The sequence below is a fragment of the Cucurbita pepo genome, chromosome LG19, assembly GCF_002806865.2.
Source record: "Cucurbita pepo subsp. pepo cultivar mu-cu-16 chromosome LG19, ASM280686v2, whole genome shotgun sequence".
In the NCBI taxonomy this organism is placed as follows: domain Eukaryota; kingdom Viridiplantae; phylum Streptophyta; class Magnoliopsida; order Cucurbitales; family Cucurbitaceae; genus Cucurbita; species Cucurbita pepo.
The window spans coordinates 6,674,993-6,698,110 of record NC_036656.1 but is presented as its reverse complement, the minus strand read 5'-3'; the positions used below and the strand labels follow the sequence as shown (position 1 = coordinate 6,698,110).

General features: G+C 38.4%; 5 protein-coding genes and 1 non-coding gene across 9 annotated transcripts; 2 read left to right on the top strand and 4 right to left on the bottom strand.

Annotated features, from left to right (window-relative positions):
- Nucleotides 1-994: 994 nt before the first annotated feature.
- On the bottom strand, nucleotides 995-5,669 carry LOC111781315 (E3 ubiquitin-protein ligase UPL5-like). 2 transcript variants are annotated; one of them, XM_023661838.1, is made up of 4 exons: nucleotides 3,536-5,669; nucleotides 2,103-2,423; nucleotides 1,834-1,958; nucleotides 995-1,579 (listed from the first exon to the last, which is right to left on the bottom strand). In XM_023661838.1, the coding sequence occupies exons 1-4, from the start codon at nucleotides 5,445-5,447 to the stop codon at nucleotides 1,316-1,318; spliced, it is 2,622 nt and encodes an 873-aa protein (XP_023517606.1). In that variant the 5' UTR covers nucleotides 5,448-5,669; the 3' UTR covers nucleotides 995-1,315. The 2 variants fall into 2 exon arrangements, with proteins under 2 accessions (XP_023517606.1, XP_023517605.1); XM_023661837.1 differs by having other exon boundaries at nucleotides 1,834-2,423.
- Nucleotides 5,670-9,638: 3,969 nt separating this feature from the next.
- Nucleotides 9,639-11,817, top strand: LOC111782080 (U-box domain-containing protein 4-like). Its single transcript, XM_023662862.1, has 2 exons — nucleotides 9,639-11,217; nucleotides 11,325-11,817. Exons 1-2 carry the CDS (start codon nucleotides 9,901-9,903, stop codon nucleotides 11,385-11,387), a joined length of 1,380 nt encoding a protein of 459 aa, XP_023518630.1. The 5' UTR covers nucleotides 9,639-9,900; the 3' UTR covers nucleotides 11,388-11,817.
- A 243-nt stretch (nucleotides 11,818-12,060) lies between these two features.
- On the bottom strand, nucleotides 12,061-19,237 carry LOC111782076 (inositol transporter 4-like). Its single transcript, XM_023662857.1, has 7 exons — nucleotides 19,152-19,237; nucleotides 14,776-14,996; nucleotides 14,623-14,693; nucleotides 14,058-14,393; nucleotides 13,878-13,985; nucleotides 13,178-13,786; nucleotides 12,061-13,083 (listed from the first exon to the last, which is right to left on the bottom strand). Exons 2-7 carry the CDS (start codon nucleotides 14,909-14,911, stop codon nucleotides 12,616-12,618), a joined length of 1,728 nt encoding a protein of 575 aa, XP_023518625.1. The 5' UTR covers nucleotides 14,912-14,996; nucleotides 19,152-19,237; the 3' UTR covers nucleotides 12,061-12,615.
- LOC111782340 lies at nucleotides 16,841-16,932 on the top strand. The gene has a single exon (XR_002813090.1). It is a non-coding gene; the product is annotated as a small nucleolar RNA SNORD96 family (small nucleolar RNA).
- LOC111782078 (pentatricopeptide repeat-containing protein At4g16470) lies at nucleotides 17,476-19,494 on the bottom strand. Its single transcript, XM_023662861.1, has 2 exons — nucleotides 19,152-19,494; nucleotides 17,476-18,944 (listed from the first exon to the last, which is right to left on the bottom strand). The coding sequence occupies exons 1-2, from the start codon at nucleotides 19,268-19,270 to the stop codon at nucleotides 17,648-17,650; spliced, it is 1,416 nt and encodes a 471-aa protein (XP_023518629.1). The 5' UTR covers nucleotides 19,271-19,494; the 3' UTR covers nucleotides 17,476-17,647.
- A 72-nt stretch (nucleotides 19,495-19,566) lies between these two features.
- On the bottom strand, nucleotides 19,567-22,650 carry LOC111782077 (scarecrow-like protein 13). 3 transcript variants are annotated; one of them, XM_023662858.1, is made up of 2 exons: nucleotides 22,544-22,650; nucleotides 19,567-21,597 (listed from the first exon to the last, which is right to left on the bottom strand). In XM_023662858.1, exon 2 carries the CDS (start codon nucleotides 21,423-21,425, stop codon nucleotides 19,776-19,778), a length of 1,650 nt encoding a protein of 549 aa, XP_023518626.1. In that variant the 5' UTR covers nucleotides 21,426-21,597; nucleotides 22,544-22,650; the 3' UTR covers nucleotides 19,567-19,775. The 3 variants fall into 3 exon arrangements, with proteins under 3 accessions (XP_023518626.1, XP_023518627.1, XP_023518628.1); XM_023662859.1 differs by lacking the exon at nucleotides 22,544-22,650 and adding an exon at nucleotides 22,348-22,517; XM_023662860.1 differs by lacking the exon at nucleotides 22,544-22,650 and adding an exon at nucleotides 22,129-22,340.
- Between the last annotated feature and the right edge of the window lie 468 nt (nucleotides 22,651-23,118).

The following is a 23,118-nucleotide window of genomic DNA, read 5'->3' as shown; positions in this document are numbered from 1 at the left end:
TGGAGAGGAAAGAGATGCAATAACAATGCCCACCAACAGACAGATAACATAACAGAGAGATAGGGGTGTATATGGTCTAAAGAATTTCAGTTTAGTTGAATTGGTAATCTAATCTAAAAAATTACACAAACGAACCCAACTCAATCATCTAATTTTGTGTTGGATCTGGGTCGTGAAATAATGGAGTGTCAAGCGAAAAAGTCAGATGAAAAATACAGAGCTAAGAAGTCAAATGACAACACAGAAAGAACCGAAAGGGGGTTGAACAACGAATCATGAAAACGAAAGTTGTGATGTGAGTGTGTGAGAATGAGTGCTAGACAGGACTTCATTTCACTTACCTAGTTTCCTTGCCTGAGATTGCAAGACAAAGTCTCGAACTCATGGTCAAAGAGGAGAGAGAGAGTCAAAGAGACAACCGCAAAATGCAAAGTGCCAAGGGCAGACACAAGACCGATGACTCTGGACTCGAGTTGCATGGGCTTAGGCCTATTTTCTTTTCTTTTCTTATTTTTTTAAGATTTTCAAATTAGGTCCTCCCGAATCAGGTTCCAAAAAACAGACTCAACCGGAACCGAATCAAGTTCCAAAAAACAGACTCAACCGGAACCGAATCAGGTTCCAAAAAACAGACTCAACCGGAACCGAATCAGGTTCCAAAAAACAAACTCAACCTAAACCCAAAATTCTTTTAAATCCAACCCAAACCTAAAATTCTTTTAAATCCAACCCAACTCTCATCATTCGGATAGGAGTTGGATTTTCAAGTTGACGGGTTGGATGTACACTCCTATCAACAGAAAGGGGAAAAGAGGAAAGAGGAAAGAAAAAATAAAATAAAAATTTTAAAATAATGAAAAACATACATTTTAATTAAAAATAATAATATCACATAGTAACAGAAAAGTGGACAGAAGTACTAAACCCAAAATAATGTTAAACTTCAATGACCAAATAAGTAATTTGCCTGAACTTCATGTGAAGATAATGGGATGGGGAACGATACTGAACTCTTCTATAAAGAACTTATACACACAACGGAAAAATACTTACAGTTGAGAGTTAAAGTTGCAATTAATACAAAGAAATCCATAAGAGTTAGCGTAAGAGAAAATTCTTCCTCTTGGGTACCACAATTCTGGACACTGAAAATTAGGAATGACATTTTATTGAAAATTAACTAGGACTATAAAACCTTAGAAGCTGCAATAAAAGTCTGATCACAAAACACGGGCATGGCCATTCTTATCTGTGGATTCTGTACAAGGCCAGAACAAAAATATGTGCAGACAAAATCCAAGCAAAAGGGGGGTGGTTACCATGTACCAAAGCTACATCCGACGTGCTCTTGAGTGATAATTTGAAGGCGACTTTTCATGATAGACTTGGTGGGGTACGGCGGGAAGCACAGCCGGAAAAAGCATGTATGAGAAGAAGGAAGATGATCACATGGAGACGAAGACTTGTAAATGTAGAGCTTTGAAGCCAAGCCTTTGAAACCCTGGACTGGAAGGTATTTGACTGAAGTCCAGAAGAACAGAAGATTCTTCCTCTGCTCCAGTGTCATCCCGGACACAATCTGCAGATGAAATATAGGGAGTTCATAGGTTTCATTCACTAACACAAGCTGCGTACTTGCACATTCAGAAATTGAGATGCCATCATTCTTAATAAAGTTTTCACTCACTACCTGAATTGCTGTGAAAGATAATGCATAAATGCACGAGATTGAAGGGAATGTAAAGTTATGGGATGCAATAGCAGGCAAACCGGGCAAAAGTAAACTAATCAAGAAGCTACTAAAAAGTAAACACCAATTCTAAAAATGCATACCTTCCAAAACCAGGATATCTGGAGATCATTTTCTTTGTAGCCATTGTATTCGGTGTGCACCTTCCAATCTTCAACAGAGATTGCACTTTCACTCCCATAGAGCATCCAATCAAGATCTTCAGGCTCTAGGTTTTTGAAAAAGCATTCGTGTAATATTTTGTCAGAAAGTATATCAGTAAAACCACTTGCAAAATGTGATATCTGCTCAGAGACAGATTTCATGAAGCGGTTCTCTATTAGAAGCTTAACATATTCCTCACGATTCTTACTATTGACAACCATGTCTTTGCCTCCTGGGCAAAGGTCCAGAACATTTCTTGTTCCTAGCTCCTCGAAATCGTAAGTAAATGTAAGTCCTAAAGCATCTGAATCAACAATATTGGCGTCCATATCAAGAATCTGCTTACAGCTATTATATAAGTATGGATCAGCATCTCGTATATCCTCCAAGGAGATGCACATTCCAGCCAATTGCAAGAAAAAAACACGATCAAAGACAATACCAATTTGCACTTTATGCATCAAAGCTAGTGCAATAACTCTGCCAGAAAATTTGAAATAATTGAGATGCATAGGGTCCACCTTTGAAGCTGCAACATGTAATCATTACAGGTAAAGATAAGAATAATTTGCGTCTAATGTTTGCATCACATAATTTATAAACAGCACCATAACTGAGTAGAAGCACAATGCAGTAATGAACCCTAATGTCTAGGATGAAAATATAAATACAACTTCCCACATACTTTATATTGCTGTACTAAAAGAACTGCTTTTATTTGTTGTTGAGATTAAGACTTATTATTAACAAAGAATAATTTTCAAACTTCTTATTCTTCAATTATAGTAGTAAAGTAACACCTGCATTATAGATGGGAATAAGACATTCAATCGATAGCAAGGAAATTAAAGTATGGGGTACAGGTAATAATTCGAAGGAATAGCAGATCATGAAATCAATCAAAGAGTTGCCTTTCGCTTTTTACATGATGAAACCTTCCAACCAAGTTGATCTTTTGGAATTTTTCATCGGAAAGAGATATCTTATCTCTTTGGCAGTACCTTTGAATTTTTGGGATGAAATCACTGTCGTTTATCCAAAAAAGAAACCTTTCAACCAATGCATTACCGATCACTTTACCTAAGATTAATGACTTGAATCTAAAAAGGAAGTTCATAACAAATTTTCAGTTTCCTAGTTATCGTGATTTCTGCCTTTCCCCAATATTATAAAAAGACTAAAGGCAGCCTTGAGGCTTTTCCTCTTGAAGAGGCAAGGAGGAAGCCTTGAGGTGGTATGAGGCATAAGCATCAATTTTAATGAAAAACACTCTACGAATCCTATATTTGGGTGAACAAGTAATGCTAAACAAATTACTTATATCAAAAAGTATATACATCAAAACTTGCTCCAGCACACAATTGATAAAAAAATTCTTCTGATGGGCCATGGATGACCTCAATAGTTTTCAGTAAAATTCAATCACATAAATGATAAACCTATATAGTCCATTGACATGGTTGAAAACAGCAGTTTAAGCATCACTTGGTCTACCTGTCATACTTGGCAAAAACAACTAAAATACTAATTAAAAGTGAAAAAACGTTTGGCAATGTATGGCATTCAAGGTAACTTATTTGCATCCAGAAGAAGACGTATTAAATGAAACACGCTATTAAAGAAATATGTCAGTAAGCTCACCAGGGTTGGGAAAGAATCTTCTTCGGTCATTGGGACATGCAACAAAAAGGGCATTTTGTGGGTTAAAAATAGCCTTGCTGACCAGAAAAAACCACTCTCGCAAGACACCAGGACCTGTAGCTTCCTCATTCTTGAATTCCATAAAGAGTCCATGGCGTAGAGCCTCAACACTTGCATTTGAGATGTACTCAAACGATTCTTCCAACAATTGGGACCTATCAATCAGCATTTCCTGCAACTCCTCGTAATCTTCTGTTGGCTCTGGAAACATAAGCATCGACAAATGCCTTCTAGATTCAGAATTCATTACATCCTTATGGCAAAGAATCCATGAGTAATCATCGCCTCGTTTTGCAAATCTCACAATAAGCTCACAAATAGAAGATTTCCTTGGCTTCATGATTGTCCAAAATTCTTCTTCAAGACCCTGGAAGAGATGGGAGGTGCTGTTCAATTTTTCTAGAATTGCAAGATATTGAGACCATCCAGGATATGGGATTACATGGTCCCCCTTTTCTTTGTCAACCAAGAAATTTTGCATTTCTTGAAGGCACATATCCATCTTTTTCAACAAACCAAGATAAATATTATAAAGAAATTCGCCCTCTTCACCATAAGAAGGATCTCTATAACCTCCCCCATACAGAGGCACACGCTTGGAGCAATGAAAACTCAGTTGTCCTTCAATTGCTTTGTGCAAAGGAAGCGAAAATGCTGTAAAATCACGAATATCAGTCGCAGAAGGCCCTGCACTTGTGGGAGACCGTATACTTGAGGACAAATCGATGGACAATTTATTGGCTAACTCGTCAACAAACGGAATGAGTTCGAGTGTTTTGATGGGTTCCCTAACACTTTCTATACATCTCATCCCGCAAGCAATTGCATCAGCCTCCAATAATGAACCCAGAGTACTTCGGCATAAAATATATAAACTATCCTCCGGATTATCTCTCCTAAGCAAATTACAAAATTCTAATGCTATAATCGCACAACACTTGTGCAACTGTTTGGAAACTGAATGGCGAAGTAAATCCATAAAATGCTTAATCAGATTATCAGCACACTCTTTATTACCTTTCATCGGAGACAAATAAAGCATCACTAGCGCAGCTGGAGCGGAGAGGGACAAGAAAATTTGGAGTTGCTTAATTGTCTGATCTAAGTCCGTTGCCGTAGCCAAACTTAAGAAATCAGTCATCGAGGTAGTGATAATTTCCAAAGCAGAAAACACAGTTTCGCCCCTATAAAGTCGTAGAATCAACGAAACCATATCGTCAACAATCTGCCAAGCCTTCGGATGCTCCGTGCTTCTCATGCGACCAACCAATTGCAACTCCGCATTGTTCTGTATCGAACACTCGAGGAGTGTCTGTTCGTGCCGGAGTTGCCTTCCCCTATATATCAATCTCTGCTCGAAAATTGGTATACGCGTAATAGCTTGAATACGTTCATGAAGCGACATCACAGTATCGTTAATATTTGCAAGCATTACCATAGTATTCCCAGCGGAGATCGTTCTAACAAAAAATTGCAACTCGCACGAAGAGGGAATGGGCTCTGGCGAGGTTTCTGCCGCCAAAGAGGTCGAAAGGGCATCAAAATCCCGTTGCTCACAGTCGGTGCTAGTCCCTTCACCGAGCCCGCCGTCAGAAGAGCAGTCGATCACACACGTCTCGCCCCTCTTCATTCTGACAGAAACTAAGTTAAACAAGTGAACGTCCTCGTCCTCGTCCTCGTCATCATCGTCGAAATTGGGAGCATATTCATCTAACTTGCGCTTGGATGAGACGCAAGGATGACGATGACCCTGGGAATGGTTGCGATTAAGCTGATAGTGATCGGCGGCGTTGGGGCTGCTGCTATTGATGTGGACGTGATCGACGTTGGTAGGAAATTCGGCGATAGACATTGAAGGTGGGCAGCCACCAGACCACCATGTAAAACAAAAGGCCCAAGGTCAAAAACAAGAGCACGTAGAATGATTCGGCGGTGGAGAAGAGAAGGTCGGCGTGAAGGCGCAAGCGGCGATGGGAGAAGATCGGAGAGAAAGTGAAGAAACAAACGAAGAAGAAAATTGGAGTGGTTCACGTCAGAGGCGTCACTCCCAAATTTTATGCAAAATTTATGCAAATTATATTTCCAAACTTCCCAATTCATAAGCGATAATCAATAAACTTTACTGTAACGTAAATAGTTTTAGTAGCTGTATGGCCCTGATCTCTCCACGTCATCCTTTAAACTCTCCCTACAAAACAAACTTCCGGATTTCAAATTTCCTCCTAAATCGTTTAGTTTTTATTGAAACCGAGAATAAATCAGTGAAGTCCTACGCCACTACGACTAATCTCCACCGTCCATTGTTTTATTCTCTTTTTTTTTTAAAAAAAACAATTCAATTTTACCGTGTCTCCCCCATTATTTACCAATTTTCCCTCTTTTAAACTTTTTATTTTCATTAATATTAATACCTTTCCAATTTCTAATTAAATATACCATAAAACGGGATGGGACCCTCAACCAGATCGATTCCACCTATCACAAATTATTCTCATTTTTATATTTTTTTTTATTTTTATCTTAATTATATCAAATATTTTTATTTTAAAAACTTTTTTTTTTTTTTTATTTTCTTTAGTATTTTCAATAAAGTAACATCTCACAAATTTAAAATGACATTCTCATGTTTGGAATGTCTCAAAATTCAAACTAGGTGATAATAGGATTCATGGCCGACAAATTGAAGCCGATGAAACAATTTTCTATTTCAAATTTGTAAAAAGAATATCTTTCGGTTTCCTTTTATATTGCGTACATTCACATTCCATCGCACAATTTGCCTACTTTTTCACCTTATACTTAAGCTATCATCCAATCCAACAACACCCCACCTTTTGTAATCTATTCAAATTCCACAAAACCAAACATGTCGAACAAAATGACTAAATTGATGAAGATCTAGTATTCGACTATCTCGGGCAGCATTTCTCATACAAAATCATGTCATTTTGAGTAGATCTCAAATAACGTTTGAAAGTGTTGAATGCAAGGTACATTCGTGTGATGTCGTGAATTGGGCTTTGATAAATGGGCCTACAAGTAATCCAAGCCCAAGGAGACCACCCCGTTTCATTCTTGGCAAATTGGAGACGCACCCAAATAATACCATCTATAATTACCAAATAAAATATTTAGCAACTCCTTAACCCATTTATTCAACAGCTTTAAATAATAACTTTTTTTTTTTTTTCCATTTCTCCATATTTTCTCAAACTTGAATTATTTTTATAATTTTGTTTAGTGTATCATAGATTATATGAAAATTATAATCTCTAATATAACGAATTCATTTCAATTATTTATGAATTATATTTCGATATTAATGACTGGATAAATTAATTAAATTAAAAAATAGTGGGAATAATGAAAATTAAATGTTGAATTGAAGTATAGGGAGAAGTGTGAATATTAAATGGGGGAAAGTGAGGTTGACTTTAGGAGGAGAATTAAATGGCGGAAGGAAGGGGGTTGAACAACTCAATATTAAATGAGAAAAAGAAGATTTTATTTTTTGGGAAAATAAAAATAATTAGGTTAAAGAATAATAAGAAAAAATCTCTTTTTAAATGCACCAAACATTACTTACTTACCCACCTGAATCACCGACTACTTTACCATTTAAAAATAATAATAATAAATAAATATATATAATTTGTGGTTGTGATTGTGGTTTACTACCTTAATCCTAGTGTTGATTTTTCAAGTGCCATTATCTTTTTATTTTATATTTAAAGAAATAAAAAAGAAAATAAAAAGTTTAATTGGACTAAGTTTGTTTTCATGTCTTGTCTTTTGATTTATTTTATTTTAAAAGAGATCCACTTTTTGAAATTACCCTTTTCTTTCTTTGTCTTTTTTATCTATATTCTTTTAGTAAAAAATAAAAACAAAACATTATTGCTCGTGTCCGTATTTTTATGATCTCCATTAATAAAAAAAAAACATTTATATAAATCTATTAATTATTTATATAAACATATATTTAAAAAAAAAATTACAGTTCTCAAAATTTACCAGACCCATCAATGGTTTCTAGAAGCATTGAAAGATCTAGAACCAAAAAAATTGAGGTAAAGTTCCTAAGTGGCATTGAACAAACCCAAGACTTTTGGAGCCACACATTTAATTATATTAATCCTCCTTTCCCTACCAAACCTTACGGTCATTTAACTGTTAAAAAACAATCAAACAAAATAATTAAAAAATTTAACCATCATTTTTGAAAATAAAAATCTAATACATATGTTTTTTTTAAATTGTTATCGTGATCAATAAGATAAGGATAAACTTAAGTTCTTTGTATTATAATTAAAATTATTAATTTAAATATTAAAAAGTATTGATAAATAAAGGTTGAAAAATCTGATACGACGTATAGAATCCAAAAATGGGGGCCAATCAAATTATAATCTAATAATTTAAATGTTTATTAATTAGAAGAGTGTCTAATCAAAGTGCAATTAGGGTGATTGACAGCTAAGCATGTTGGGCCATTACCATAAATTAAATTAAAACTACTTAATTTTATAATAACTATTGTTTTCGGCACTTAATCTGAAACGGACACAATTTATATTTAATGCCCCATTGATTGTATCATCACCTTGGAAGTGTGCGGGCTAAGAAATCAATATCACCAACCATTTTATTTTTATTTTTATTTTTATTTTTATTTTTATTTTCCTCTCTTAACGTCATGAAAATTAATATATTAGTATTTTTTTTTTGTGTACCTTTTTTGGGCAAACAATCTCCCACCTAACCTCTATAGTTAATATTAATGCTGGGGAGATCTTTATTTAAAAAAAAAAAAAGGATTTTTATTGATTTTTTTATTTTTTTTTATTTTTAGCGTAAATGGGAATTAATTTAATGGAGGATACATCATGCCTGCCCTTTGTTGGGAAACCGGCCCTCCTCATTTAACCATATATTTTCTATTTTAATATATTTTCTAAATAAAAATATGTATTTAATGATTTGCAACAACTCCCCTTTTCTCACGTAATAAGTGGTTAAAATTTGATTTATTTATTTAATTTTTTGGAATTTTTATTTGCCGATATTAAAGCCGGTGGTGAACGAGCAATTTGAGGACCACGGCTGCCTCCTCATCCATTGAAATCGTAGTATTGACTTTGGAAAATTCCTTCCGCCGCCAGGCACGTGTGCACAGCCACTCCATGGCACGTGAGCCTGTTAAAAAAATTAAAAATAAAAATTGAAGAGTACATAAACGAAGCGTGGGCGTGGATCTGGTACGGCGTAATGTTGAGCCAACACGTGGTATTTTCACCACTAAAGTTACAGCTGTATGCTGACAATTGTCGCGAGCCCCCATACGCGATTCTGCCACGTAATACTCACACGCATACTGTGTGGATCCCGCACCCTTACCGTAGCCGTAGCTCTCTCGCAGGTCATAAATAATAATAATAATAATAAATAAATTGTACAAAGGATAACAAATATATCACGCAAATTTTATTTTAAATTCCTACGCGTCTATTTGAAATTTTGAATATATACATATATAATTTCAATTCTACATATCCATTATTTATTTTTATTTTTATTATTTATAAGTTATATTTTCATCTAGATTTTTCGTTTTAAATAATTTACAGAATTCAAATGAATTATAAGTTTCAATGTATATAAACTAATCATAAAATTTTAATTTTAATTTTAATTTTTTTTTTGTTGTTGATAAATTGAATGTGGAAGGAACAAAATTGGGTAGTTAAATATTTTCTTAAATGGAATGACATAAAAGCCACGGACTTAAACTAATAATTTAAGCAAACTAATATTGGGAAGGGCATATTTGTAATTTGGGAGATGAAACGATGCTGACTTGCCGACGGTCCCACCGAGGGAATCCATACCCCACAAGAGAGCTGTCTAAGCCAAAGACGAAAGCAGGCGCCACGGAGCTGTGACCGTTGTCACATCAAACCCTCGACCCTGCACAAATGGATGGCCGAGATGAGTCTGATCAGATAAGCCGGGCCCCAAGTTTCAGTTATTAAAATGGGCTGTGACGATTAGAACCATACAAGGCCTTGTAGCTCTATCGAAACCCAGATGCCAAAGCTTGAGTAAAGGCGCTCAACGACGACAACAACAACACACACAGAAAGCAAAAATACCTGTTCCGTTCCGCCATCAGATTCCTTTCTTTCTCTCTCTCTTTCTTTACTTTTCCGGCCATGAAATTTTCCTGAGAAACAGACTGAAATTTTCGCTGTGTAAGTTGAATTTTGGGGGTTTTTGAACGGAGATTTTTCTTTCCGCTTTTGGAAATGGTGTCGATTGAGGATTCTCATTCGAGTTCTAATCGGTTTCCTTTGGGGAGGAATTGTTACAGTCCGTCTTCTACAACTTCCAGTAAAATTAGTAGGAACATTGGCCGTTCTATGCGAACTATTCGTTCCAATTTCTTTCAAGATGATAATAGTTGTACGTTTAATGGGTCGGTGGCCGGGGAATCAGGCTGCGTCTCTGAGAATCTCACTGATTCTGTCATCGACATCAGGCTTGGCGAGTTGGCATCGCGCAGCCCTAAGTGGGCTAACCAATCGTCTGAACAGGAAGAGGATTTTCTTGAACTTTCTCATGCTTTCAGTGATTTCTCTGCTTGTAGCAGTGATATTTCGGGTGAGTTGCAGAGACTTGCGAGCCTACCGTCCATGGCGGTTGTTTCTAAAAGAGAAGGTGGAGATGCTGAGACCGAGCCTGAGCCATGCTTAGGGTTTCTGCAGAGGGAGAATTTCTCCACTGAGATTATTGAGAGTATTTCGCCCGAAGATCTGCAGCCGACTGTCAAGATCTGCATCGATGGGCTTCAGTCATCATCAGTTGCTGTGAAGCGATCTGCGGCGGCTAAGCTGAGGCTTCTGGCGAAGAACCGGTCCGATAATCGGGTACTCATTGGGGAGTCCGGCGCAGTTCCTGCTTTAATTCCTCTACTTCGATCTACCGATCCATGGACACAAGAACACGCTGTAACCGCCCTGCTGAATCTCTCACTCCATGAATCTAACAAGGTAATCATCACGAACGCTGGAGCCATTAAGTCACTGGTTTATGTGCTCAAAACCGGCACCGAAACTTCGAAACAGAATGCGGCATGTGCTCTAATGAGCCTCGCTCTGTTGGAGGAGAACAAAACTTCGATTGGGGTTTGCGGGGCCATCCCACCACTGGTATCTTTACTATTGAATGGATCGAATAGAGGGAAAAAGGACGCGCTCACGACGCTCTACAAGCTTTGCTCCATCAAGCCGAACAAGGAGCGGACTGTTACCGCCGGAGCTGTGAAGCCATTGGTGGCGCTGGTAGCGGAGCAAGGGACGGGTTTGGCAGAGAAAGCAATGGTGGTTCTGAGTAGCCTGGCTGGGATTCAAGAGGGGAAGGATGCGATTGTAGAAGAGGGTGGAATTGCTGCGCTTGTGGAAGCAATTGAAGATGGGTCAGTGAAAGGAAAAGAGTTCGCGGTATTAACACTCTTGCAATTGTGTGTTGAGAGTGTGAGAAATAGAGGGTTGCTCGTAAGGGAAGGTGGAATTCCACCTCTGGTTGCACTTTCTCAGACTGGAAGCGTTCGAGCAAAGCACAAGGTGATTACCCTAAACCGATTAGTCATAGTCTCCAATTATTTCACGAATTCTTTAACTGATTCTATGAAATGAACAACTTGTTGTTGCAAATTTGCTCATTTTTGCAGGCGGAAACGCTTCTGGGATACTTAAGAGAACCAAGACATGAAGCATCCTCATCAAGTCCTTAAAAAACAGAAGGCCTTAGATGGGTTTTTCTTAGAAGGTAATTGTATTATTAAGTAGTGGTTTCGTGGTTGCTGTATATAGGGAGTGGTTTTTGTTTTTGTACAGCGTGGTTGAGAGAGAATGTTGGAGGAATTGTGATTGTAGAAGGAATTAGTGTTAGTAGTGCAGTTAGTAAAGCCAAAAACTAACGGTTAGAGAAGAAGATGTATGATTGTTAACTAGGTTCTGGGATATCCTATCCTTTTAATGACTTTCCATTTTGCTAATAGTGGAATATCACTTAGTTTGGTTTTCTGGGTTTGGGGATTTGATGAAATTCTGATTGGTTGCGTGTGTCTTGTCTTGTATGGGTGAACCCAAATTCTGTGGAACTCATCTTCTTGTTTTACATATTTAAGCTGGGAATTGCACAAATTTTTGCATTCTTCTTCACTGTGTTGTATACTGAACACAAGTTAATATCTCTCCTTCTCCTTGATTGCTTGGAACTTTGCTGGGTTCAGTGGTCTGAAAAGCTTGGGAAGTTCATATGACATAATGGATAAAAACAAGAGAAGAAAAATCTGCCTTATGTATGTCAAAAGTAGTAGAGAAGCTTGAGAAATTAGGCGGAGGGAAGGAAAATGATATGTGCATTCAAGATGATTAAAGAAATCAATGAGATGGGTAAATTGGCAGGGCGTTGAATTTTCATGAACATAATAAACCCATCATCTCTGTCGAAGGCCACAAGCTGTGCTCCGTGGGATGCCCCACCATAGATTTAAAAATATTTTGTAGGGTTTAAGTCTCTTACTGCCTCTTGTCGTTTAGGAGTGAATTATTAGCGGGCAGAGCAGCAGGTATGTTTTTTCTACATGACCCGAGTGTCGGTCTCCTTCAGCTGAAGGGTACCCTTCCAAACTCTTTCATCCAGAGTAAAACAATAATGAACCTCGGTTGTTTTTCAGGGTGAAAACTGGAGTTGGGATGTATATGAACTGTTGTAGGACCAAATGTTAGATAATTAGCCTAGTTTAATGCAAATTAATCAGTTCTTAATTAGTTTTTGTTGGGCTTAATCTCAGATGTGAGCATCAGAGTCTTTATAAACACAAATTCAACCAAAAACCAGGAACAAGAACACACACAAACCATAATTTATTCCAACTTATTAAATGTTTCTCACAAGGAACACCAAAAGAAACATTAAGTTAGTTATAAATCAAAGTTCGCGTCAATTCTGGAGGATTATTGTTCCGAAACTTCCCTCTGGCCTCTGCTGCTCTTATAATTCTTCCCTTGCCTGAGGAGCTCTTCAACCTCTTCGAATTGCAGCCCTTTAGTTTCAGGTACCAAGAAATAGATACCAATGAGTCCAAGAAATGAGAATCCTGCGAACAGCAGGAATGTACCAGCGGCCCCAAGAGCTTCCACCAATGTCAAAAATGTCTGACTCACAATCAGATTCGAAATCCAGTTTGAAACTGCAGCGATTCCTCCTCCGGTTCCTCTGTATCTGAGTGGGTAAATTTCAGAGTTCAACACCCAGGGAACTGTTCCCATTCCAGGTGCGTATGAAATGATGTAAAGCCCCATCACCACCACAGCCAAGAACCCTATTTTGCTCGGGCAGCCTTCCGTGAACCATACTCGGTGCTTCGACCGACATGAGCTCCTCACATCCTTTGTCAAATCCAAGCATGCTCCTGGAAGATACTGATAATTCATTCAACATATGGTTATGAGTGTCTGTTAATTTGTTACTGTCATTGGTATGAAGAATTTAAAGCAATAAAGAAGCAGGCTTCACCTCACTATCTCCATTGGCACAGAAGCCACATTGTTGCTTCAAACATGACATGCAATTCCATGAAGATGCATCTGGAGCTGAGGCATAAGCTGAACAAGTGGAGTTGCTTCCAAAGTGAGAAGATTCCAAGACATCGACGGGCGGAGCGTGATGAGCAGATTGGAAGAACACTCCAGCCAACACCACAAGGCAGGTGATAATCCCTATCATCGAGATGAGCATAAGACGTCTTCTACCATATCTATCGACCGATACCATGCTGACAACGGAGCCAGCAGCGTTGAGAAAGGAAGTAACGAGAGAAAGCGCCATGGCTGTCGTATTGGAAGCATATCCAGCAAACTGGATGATGGTTGGGCTGTAGTACATGACAGTGTTGATACCACAGAACTGCTGAGCTACTTGCACCATGATCCCGGCGTAGAGCCCTCTTCGGACGATTTGGTTGCTCAAAGCACCTTTCACTTTGGCTATGATACTGCCATCTCCAATAGCTCCTTCTTCTGCCTTTTCAGTCTCCACAGATTCATGCAACAGTCTCATCTCATCCTCAACTTGATCAGCAGGATAGATTTTCTCCAGAATGGCTCTTGCTTCATCTACTTTATCCTGTTCATCACCATAAATGTGTATCAGTAAGTTGAACAGTCTACTGCTACTCTTGTTTGAGGAAAAAATGGTAGCAATTTAAAAAGTTAACCCGTCTGTAGAGCCACCTAGGAGACTCGGGCAGCGATAACATCAAAACAAACTGAACCAGAGGTGGCACTCCTGCTACTCCAAGCATCAGTCGCCATGTTAACTTGGTCTGCAACACAGATCCATAAGAACTCGAGTTTGAACTTAGAACACAAAATTCAAAAAAGAAGATCCATTTTACCTTAGTGAAGGCCAGGTTGATTAAATAGGAAAGGAATTGCCCTCCTGTGATTAGCAAGCCATTAGTGCTAACAAGAGCACCCCTAATTCTGGCGGGGGAAGCTTCTGATATGTAAAGAGGAGCTGTCATGGATGCCATTCCAACCCCGAACCCGACTATAAGTCTACCAACGATAATGAAACTGGGAAAAGGAGCAACAGCCATGACAATTGCACCAACGAAGAACACTACATCGGCGACTAAAATCGCCTTTTTTCGTCCAAATTTATCATTCATCCAGCCACCTATTGCAGCACCCACGATAGCACCTGCTACAGCCATACTTACAATGGTTTCCTGTGCATAACGAAAGGATGAAAATAAGTACTTGTAACAGCTCAAGCACACCGCTATCAAATATTGTTTGCTTTGGCCCATTACGTATTGCCGTCAGCCTCACGTTTTAAAACGCGTCTGCTAGGGAGAAGTTTCCACACTCTTATAAGAAATGTTTCGTTCTCCTCTTCAACCGAGGTGGGTCTCACATTACTACCTAAAAGAGACATAAAACCAGCAGATAACTTGCCTGTAGCCATGTTTTCCTATCAACAACTTCAAAGTCCTCTCTGATGTAGAGCATAGCCCCAGAGATCACACCTGCGATGCATTGCAATCAAATGGTAAATAACATTATTGTACTCGTCATCATCGAATTACATCATGTCAAGGTCGGAATTACCGGTATCATATCCGAAAAGGAGACCACCGATCCCAGCAGACAGAGCAAGGCGCATAATGTAAGGTGTCTTCCATGTCGTTTGCCAACATTCTAAACACTCTGCCTTGTCTGCCTTTGCAGCACCTCCTTCCACCATTTTGACTCGATCCCTTCAAGAGTTCCTACTGACTCCAGACGTTCGTAATAACAGATGGGGGAACCTTAATATTTTCAAAAACAGCCTGCACGGGAACAAATCGAGTTCTTTGCAGCCATTAAACAAACAAACGAAAATCAAATCAATATCATCTAATTTTCAACCAATTGTGTTCTTATAGACCATAAAATCCATAAAAAGTCATATCACTCTCTGATTGTACATTCTATTTCAGCAGCTTACAATTAAATGCATGGGCGTTTCCTGATCCACTCTGTCCCATGATTTTATCGATTCACTCAACAAGATTCGTATGAACTTGGTTATATCTCAATATGGAAACACAGTCAGAGCTATCCCATCCAATAAGATGAGTTAGCCAGCAAGAGCTCAGTTAAAAGACAAGAAGAGAGACAAAGAAAATGAATCATACCAATAATTCGTGTCAATTTGGGGTTAAACACAGCAGAAGAAGCTGAGAGTAGAAGTGGGTGTTCTTGGAAAGCAGAGGTAATAAGAACATATGTATAAATAGGAAGCTAATAATAGCGATTGAAGTGGTTACGTGAGGCTAATCGCTTTAGATGGGTCTGTTTTCTATTTTAAAATCACTCAAGATAGAATATATAAATTCATGGTCGGAAGTTCGTGTTTTGAACTGCCTGCATTTCGAACTTCCCTTCTTCGTCGGAGACGACAATGGATGTCGCCCACACCAACCCATCTTCATAAACTTCCTTCCACCCGCCAATTTCTGGTTATTCCGACACATATTTCCCACTCTTCTGCTTTTCTAATCTTTTTCTTTATTTTTTTTAGATTTATTTTGAATTTTCTCCTGTCAGATTGTTCAATCATTTTTTTTTCTTTTTTTTCTGGTTTAATTCTGTTTTTTTTTTTTCTTTTTTTTTAACTTACTGCCTTCTGTTATTTATTTATATTCCAATTCCTAATTTGCATTTTCCTTATATTTAATTTATATTTGATTTTTATCATATATATATATATATATATATATATAGAAACTTATTTGTATTAAAATTAATGATGAATGAGGAGAAATTGGTCGGAGAAGGTACCCCTAACTCGTGAGGAAAAAAATGATATATTTTTTTATTAATTTAATTTAAAATGTTTTAACTCGGATGGACGATTATACCCCTGCACTTGAAACTGCGTAGCCCTAGACAATTCTAAATCTAAGGGCTGAGATTTGTTTGTATAAGAATCCAACGGTTTACAATTTTGAGCGTCTTCTTTATATTCTCACCATACACCGCGCTTTCTCTCAAGAACATTCATAGTTCCGCCCTGGTCCTCTTGCGAGCTCTGATTAAAATTCTCTCTGTTCATAAGAATAATTTGTTAGTTTCTTCTTAGATGCTCCTTTCTGATATATGTGCTTTGTTTATGTTGTTTGATTTAGATGAAAGTTTGTGTTTGTATGTGTTTTAATGCGATGGGAAACTACTTCGAGGAAGATTTTTGCTCGGAGGAAGCAGACTGGCTTTCCTTTTCAAGGAGATCCTCCGTAATGGATGGTTTCATATTCCATCGCCTTGTGGAGTAGCGTCATTGTCGTTACTATCTGGGATTGGGGCCTTGAGACATTCAATTGTTTTTTTCATCACTGGAATTTCTGTTTCGATTTTGATTTATGGCGTTGTTTAATGATTGTGTGTGGCGGGGGATTTAAGATCCAATCCCTTACTTGATTTGGAGCGAACTTATTGATGTTTGTATAGTGCCAAAGTTAACGTCACAAAGGAATTTCAGTTGACGTTGATGGCTCCTCTTTGGAGCTTCCGTCGACTGGTGGTATCATATTCCATTGCCTTGTGGAGCAGCGTTGCTGCCTTTACCATTTGGGACTGGCCATGAGACCAACATTCTTAGGTTTTTCTTTAAATTCTTCATGCCCAATTGCCAATGCCAATGACGATATCGCTTAACAATATACCATCTTTCGGGACTGAATGGCTTTTTCTAAGCCTTGCTGTTAATCCGCAATTCCGAGGCATCCAATTTGGCTATGAATGTTTCTGGGTGTTCTTTGTTTTCATTTTCTTTTGCAGATTATAAATCTCTTGGAAGAATGGACCAAGTTTTGTTCTTCATCGTCATGACATGTTTTTGGGATATGGTTGCGATCTGGGCATCTTTAATCCTTCTTCCTCAATGGATGTTTCTTATCATAATTACCAGGCTTTACCTGATGTATATCTCTCAGAACAGATAATCAAATTCAAATTTTTACTCTTACTTGGTTCTTATCTTCATCCAAGTTCATTCACTTCAGAAAGGCAGGTTATTTTTGTCTTCAGATGATCATTGTCAATTGTTGAAACATGTCAACTCAATGAACAATTATTGAATTTAATCCATATTAAGAGAAAAAATCATTGTTTAGGCCACAAAACTCTGTTCCTTTCCTAAAAGAAATCCCTAAGAGCTGCTGCTGATTACCAATGACATCCTAAAGGTATCTTCCCAACTCCTTTTAGCAACAGAATGAGCCTATATTGAAATTTAAGATATAGATCAATATCTTAAATGTTAAATATTCATAATCTTTTGAAAAGTATGAATGTGTCTCCTAAACAAAAAAATTCAACAACAAAATCTAACCCAATCTAATATTCATAACTTAGATTGGATGGCTTGAGTTGGTTGAATTACCAGATCATATAATGCCATGCCAAAAGATTCAGAACAAAGCCAATATGAACTCTACCGTTAGTTTTCACTTAGTTCAGGAAAAGAGCCTGCATCCTTTATAATCGGAGTGATGCTGTGAATGGTTCTATAAATCTCCTCAGCCTGTTCGTGAGATTTATCACTTTTAACAAAGAAGTGAAACTCCCTTTGAATCTCAATTCTGCTGTAACCAGGTTCCTTGTTCATTCCTGATTTCTTCATCATACCTCTAATCTCCGCAACATTATCCCATAAGCCAGACGCCGCAAACCCATTTGCTAAAACCACATACTTCCCAGCGTTGCCAGCATCCAATGCCAAGTAATTTGCTGCTGCATGTTTCATCAAATCTATGTCTTCGTGAACCTTACAACCCCCGACCAAAGCACCCCATATAACAGCGTGCTCCTTGCAAGGTGCATCGACAACAAAATCATATGCCTCTTGCAACCTCCCAGCCCGTGCGAGAAGATCCGCCATGGCAGCATAATGTTGCCCTCTTGGTTCTATTTCATACGTCGTCTTCATCAACGATAAGTATCGCCATGCCTCCGATACAAAGCCTCCATGTCCACAAGCAGTAAGAACCGCAAGGAAAGTAACGTAATTCGGTCGGTAACCTTCATTTATCATATTATTGAAGGATTCCAAAACTTCAGAAACTCTTCCATGGTGGCCATACCCTGATATTAAAGCAGTCCATGTAATCACATTTCTAGTTGAAGATTTGTTAAATACCTTACGACCATCTGATATGCTACTGCATTTGAAGTACATATCAACAAGGGCACTAGACACGACAACATTGTCGCCGATTCGACACTTAATCAGAACTCCATGAGCTCTCTTTCCATGTTCCAAAGAAGCTAAGCTAGCACAGGCTCTGAAAACTGATGCAAAGGTATATTGATCAGGCATTAAACCAGTTCGTCTCATTTTAAAGTAAATCTCCAATCCAACTTCTCCAAACCCTTTCTGTACATATCCAGCAATCAATGCATTCCATGAAACCAGACTGTTCTCCAGCAATTTCTCATGAAGAATATTTGCAGTTTCTAAGTCACCTAATTTGGCATATAATATCAGCAGTTTGGTTTTGAGATACTCATTGGGTAGATGTCCAACAACAACCATTTGGGCATGGATTCTTTTTCCTTTCATATACTCTTTCCTGAAAATGCATTCTTGTAACAGAAGGCAGTAAGTTTTGGAGTGAAATCGGAAGGGCATACAGCACAAAAGTGCAACCGCCTCGCTCAATCTCCCCGTTATACATAGGCTCCTAAAGGTTCTATCCCAGGAGGAGGAATCTTTCTGATGTGGCTTCACCTGAGACCTGGAAGTTTCTAAGGATAGATTAAAACCCTAAAAACCCAAAAACCCAAAACCCTAAAAATGAAAAGAAGGTTTGCGATTAAATTTGATCAAGCAGGAGATACTTGAAGCGTCGAACAGAAGAATTCTTAGGGCAGTATATAAAATTATACATAACAGGCAACTATAAGAAAGAATTAAGAGGAAATGAACAAGGAAAGCTGAAAACCTGTCGTTGACGTATTCAGATTTATGCCGACGACGAATGGTCGCGGTTGCGCCGGCTACAATCGACTTGGTGAACAGATGAACGACGCCGGAAGAAGAAGGCCGACCACAGAGGCGCATTCCTGCATTTCGATGAAACAGAACAAGGGAGGTTTCAGATGGGACATTCGAAGGGAAGACGCCGATACAAAGAAGAGAGGCTGTGGCGGCTGAGAGACGAAATATCCAATTTGCAAATGATAGCCATTGGCGGCACGGTAACGCCAGGGTGCAATGGGCTTAAGAGTGCTTAAAATGATGATAAAAATGGTTTTAATTGTTTCTTTATATATATTTATTTATTTATTTTGACTTGCTTTGAATTATTAATCTAAGCAGATAACTATAATGCGAGTTTCCAAACGACAAAGCAGGTAAGACTCGAGGACAAAATTCTTTCACCAACGTTAGAAAATTTACAGCAAGTTTGAAGATTTGGGTTCCTGTCTCTCTGTTCTACAAACAGTAAGAGCGTTGACGACCTCACATTCTCTATAAATCTAAAGGGGTCATCATCGCTCAATGCTGGAGGGAGGTATTTTCCAGCATCTATCTAATAAGCAATTGGATTCACAGTTTCAGGATATCATCTCCATGCAGAGGAGGTTGCCATTGCTCTGTTTTTCCAGCCAAGGTTGAGAGCTCCTTCCGCTTCTAGGAGTCTGTAGTTCTCGTTGTAATCCCTCAACAAGTTCTTGACGGCTCCAGTTACAGAGGAGCTCATTGGATATTGAGTAAAGCCAGCCATTTTCATTCTCATCATCCACTTCCCATGGAGTTCATGACGTTCTACTCTTTCAAATCCCTCACATGCTACCATGTTCACTATGTCTCGGGCAACACAGTGCTGCTCTGCCCTGATTCGCTGCTTGTCGTCTCTTGAACGAGCTACGTCTATTGACTCGAACATAGCAGTATAATAGTCCAGCGTCTCTATAAAACGTAAAAAGAACGGGGATGTGTTGGTGTTGGATTCCTGCTCAACAATAGTTACTACCTTTGGTGATAGACTCTTAACCAGCCTTAGAAGCCGATCTCGATGGTTCTGTGTGCTCACGCTCTCATCTGGCATGTGGTGCAAGGCATATGGAAAATTTACAGCCAAGGCTTCTCCAGATCGTACTCTAAGATCACTGCGCTCGACCTTGCAACCAGACATTGCAGCAGCATGAAATTGGAAGGGAATTCCTTTAGACTGAGCCAGTTGAGCTAGCTTTTGTCCCACAATTTTAAGTCCCCCTCCCCGAGCATGAGCTGATTGGGAATCATCCACACCCGTAATGCGAAGAAGAACTGGGGGTCCACCAGGCCGATTGGCAAGATCCTCAATGAGAGGTATATACTGACTACCCTGTGCAATTTGAAAATCAATGATGTGGATTACGGGTTCATTTACCATAGCCTCCCAAATGAAAGCATTTGCAGATGTGTAAGCAAATTTGAAGTATGGGCATATCTGGAATAGAATAGACATATAGGACATAAGTTCAGAGCTTGACGGCTCTTCGCACTTTAGGGCCTTGTATATTGCACTTCCAGATCGCTCCAACCTCGCTCTAAGCCCTTCCAACAAGTAAGCTCCCAACCTCTGGGCTGGATCACCAGAGACCGAAACCATTTGCCCCAAAACATCCATAAACGATGTCGCCGCATTTAAATCAGCCTCATGAATTGCTTGAGCACACCGGATAAGTGTGTCCCGAAGACTTAGTCTAGGAGTTGTTTCGATCATTTGATTCCAGTTCCACCTTGCCATTGAAGCATCTCGGTTCTCCCCACCCCTGAAAGAACAGTAGCAGCTATCCACAATATCAGTTTCTGGCCCCAACAAAGAAATCTCTAATTCCTTCAGCTTGTGCTTCAATTCATAATCATCATCAGTTACCGAGCATCCACTTTGCGGCGATCCACATGTGTTGTCAAAGGAATGATGTTGATCAGAAGAGCAAGTTTGAGACCCTTGTGGTGAGAAGGGGCTCCTGGAAGACAGAACACTAACAGCAGAAGGGGAATTACAGGCGCTCAGATAAGCAGTAGCCGGGAACGATTCGAGAGTGAAGAACTGATCCTTATAGGAAGAAGAAATAACACTGTTTCCCTGTCTGCTTGCATCGGGAGAGGCATTGTTTTCCAAGACGTGGAAATGAGATAAATAGAAAGAATCCATCCCTTGCACAGACTGGTGATACATCTCATGGATCACAGATGAAGACTGACGATTCGGAGATGCTTGCATCTTAGTAAGAAATGAGCCCACGGCCGGAAGATCTCCGCCACTAGCGGTTGGTATTGTAAGTTTCTATGAACTTCTAGTCAGATATTTTAGGTCTCAGAAACCTTTAAAGATCAGTTGTTAAAACATATTGCTTTCTTTATGGTAAGGCGTCGAATCGCAGAATCCCCAAAATCTGCAGAGAACAGATAAAAACTCAATACTGCAGGTTTCAAATTGATAAGATGCTTAAAAATTAGATCTTACACAATCAAAGATGCATGAATACAAAATACTGGGTAAGAAAACTCAAATTCTCAGAACAAGTTCTTCAAATTGAGCTATAATACAAAATTCGGTGCATATATTAGAAGATCTAAACTACAGAATAGTAATGAAATACAAAAAACAGATAGAAGATAGAATCTCTCTCTCATTTCAACTACCACACAGAGAACAATCACACAGATATTTGGATAATCGTTGCGAGATTTTTCACTCGAATAACTAGTTCTTCACGTAATACACAATGATCATACCAAAAAAAAACATACGCTTAATTCTCCAAGAAATTGCCACAGCTCAAACGAAAACTAAACAAGGGAATGGAAACAAAAATCACTTGCTAAGCTGGTTCTGTAAATTAGAAGAAAACCAAAAAAATTGATTTCGTGATTTCAGTTTCACAAATTCAAAAAGGCTAAAAATACTCATCAATTGGTGGTACCTTGAAACTACCACGTTCTAATAAAATCAAAAAATGATGAACAAATGAGAAAAAAACTCGGAAAAGGAAGAAAGCAAACACATGACGCGTTTTCAATAAACTCCAGAACGCAACGAACGCAGTAAATTTACAAATCCAAGAGGAGGAGAAGAAGAGTTCATCCACTTTCGACACCAAAGACGAATAAGAAGAAGAAGATCTTAATCAGAAACAGCTCACCGTACACCAAATTAGAAGTCAAACTCACAAATCAACACCAAACCCCAAACATTTATCCATATTGATCAAACAAATTAAAACAAACTCCGAGCTGAAAGTGATGGCGACGGCCAGAATCTCCCGCCGGCCACCCAGTAATCAGTAAAAAAAGTTGAAAACAGAAGAATTCCAAAACAGATGAGAAACAATTGTGTACCTTGATCGAAGAGGGCTCACAAACACAAAACGCTTGTTGTGCAAGTTATGCAAACCGAAGTCTGAAGAACATGTGGCGAAAGCAATGACAACTAAACAAACCCGCCGAGTCCCGTCGGCCTTTTAAATGGCGGTTCATCAAGCCTACCCTTACCGTACTAACGTAATTACGAAAATGCCCTTGCTTAGATAGAAATATTTCCTTCTTCGGCTTTGTTGCCACCGGAGGAATCAATGCTCCTCCCATCCTTATTTCAACAGACAAAATTCAACATTTATTTTTACAAATAAAAAGATAATTAATTATAATTATATTATTCATTTATTTATTTATTTATTTTTCTTCACTCCCATAATTAATTCTCGACACTCTGTATTCACTGTTTATTATTATCTTTTTTAAATAACTATTTCCACGACCTCATTTCCCCTCCCACGTGGCTCCATTTTTCCCACCAAATTGTAGTGAATTTTAATATTTGATTTTTTTTTGTTTGACAACATGTGCATAAATTATGGATAAGATATAAGTAATATTATTATAATTTTGTTGAGTTTGTTTTTTTTTATTGGATG

What these genes read in the sequence shown, in the direction of transcription:
- LOC111781315 (XM_023661837.1), bottom strand. Translation starts at nt 5,447, where the DNA reads ATGTCTATCGCCGAATTTCCTACCAACGTCGATCACGTCCACATCAAT. An exon ending in AAGATTCTTTCCCAACCCTG is followed by an intron (nt 2,424 to 3,535) that starts GTGAGCTTACTG and finishes TACATGTTGCAG; the next exon opens with CTTCAAAGGTGGACCCTATG. An exon ending in AGATATCCTGGTTTTGGAAG is followed by an intron (nt 1,580 to 1,833) that starts GTATGCATTTTT and finishes TTTCATCTGCAG; the next exon opens with ATTGTGTCCGGGATGACACT.
- LOC111782080 (XM_023662862.1), top strand. Translation starts at nt 9,901, where the DNA reads ATGGTGTCGATTGAGGATTCTCATTCGAGTTCTAATCGGTTTCCTTTG. An exon ending in GCGTTCGAGCAAAGCACAAG is followed by an intron (nt 11,218 to 11,324) that starts GTGATTACCCTA and finishes TCATTTTTGCAG; the next exon opens with GCGGAAACGCTTCTGGGATA.
- LOC111782076 (XM_023662857.1), bottom strand. Translation starts at nt 14,911, where the DNA reads ATGGTGGAAGGAGGTGCTGCAAAGGCAGACAAGGCAGAGTGTTTAGAA. An exon ending in ATAGGAAAACATGGCTACAG is followed by an intron (nt 14,394 to 14,622) that starts GCAAGTTATCTG and finishes CGTTATGCACAG; the next exon opens with GAAACCATTGTAAGTATGGC. An exon ending in CTAGGTGGCTCTACAGACGG is followed by an intron (nt 13,787 to 13,877) that starts GTTAACTTTTTA and finishes GGTGATGAACAG; the next exon opens with GATAAAGTAGATGAAGCAAG.
- LOC111782077 (XM_023662858.1), bottom strand. Translation starts at nt 21,425, where the DNA reads ATGCAAGCATCTCCGAATCGTCAGTCTTCATCTGTGATCCATGAGATG.
- LOC111782078 (XM_023662861.1), bottom strand. Translation starts at nt 19,270, where the DNA reads ATGCGCCTCTGTGGTCGGCCTTCTTCTTCCGGCGTCGTTCATCTGTTC. An exon ending in TCTGAATACGTCAACGACAG is followed by an intron (nt 18,945 to 19,151) that starts GTTTTCAGCTTT and finishes AGAAACTTCCAG; the next exon opens with GTCTCAGGTGAAGCCACATC.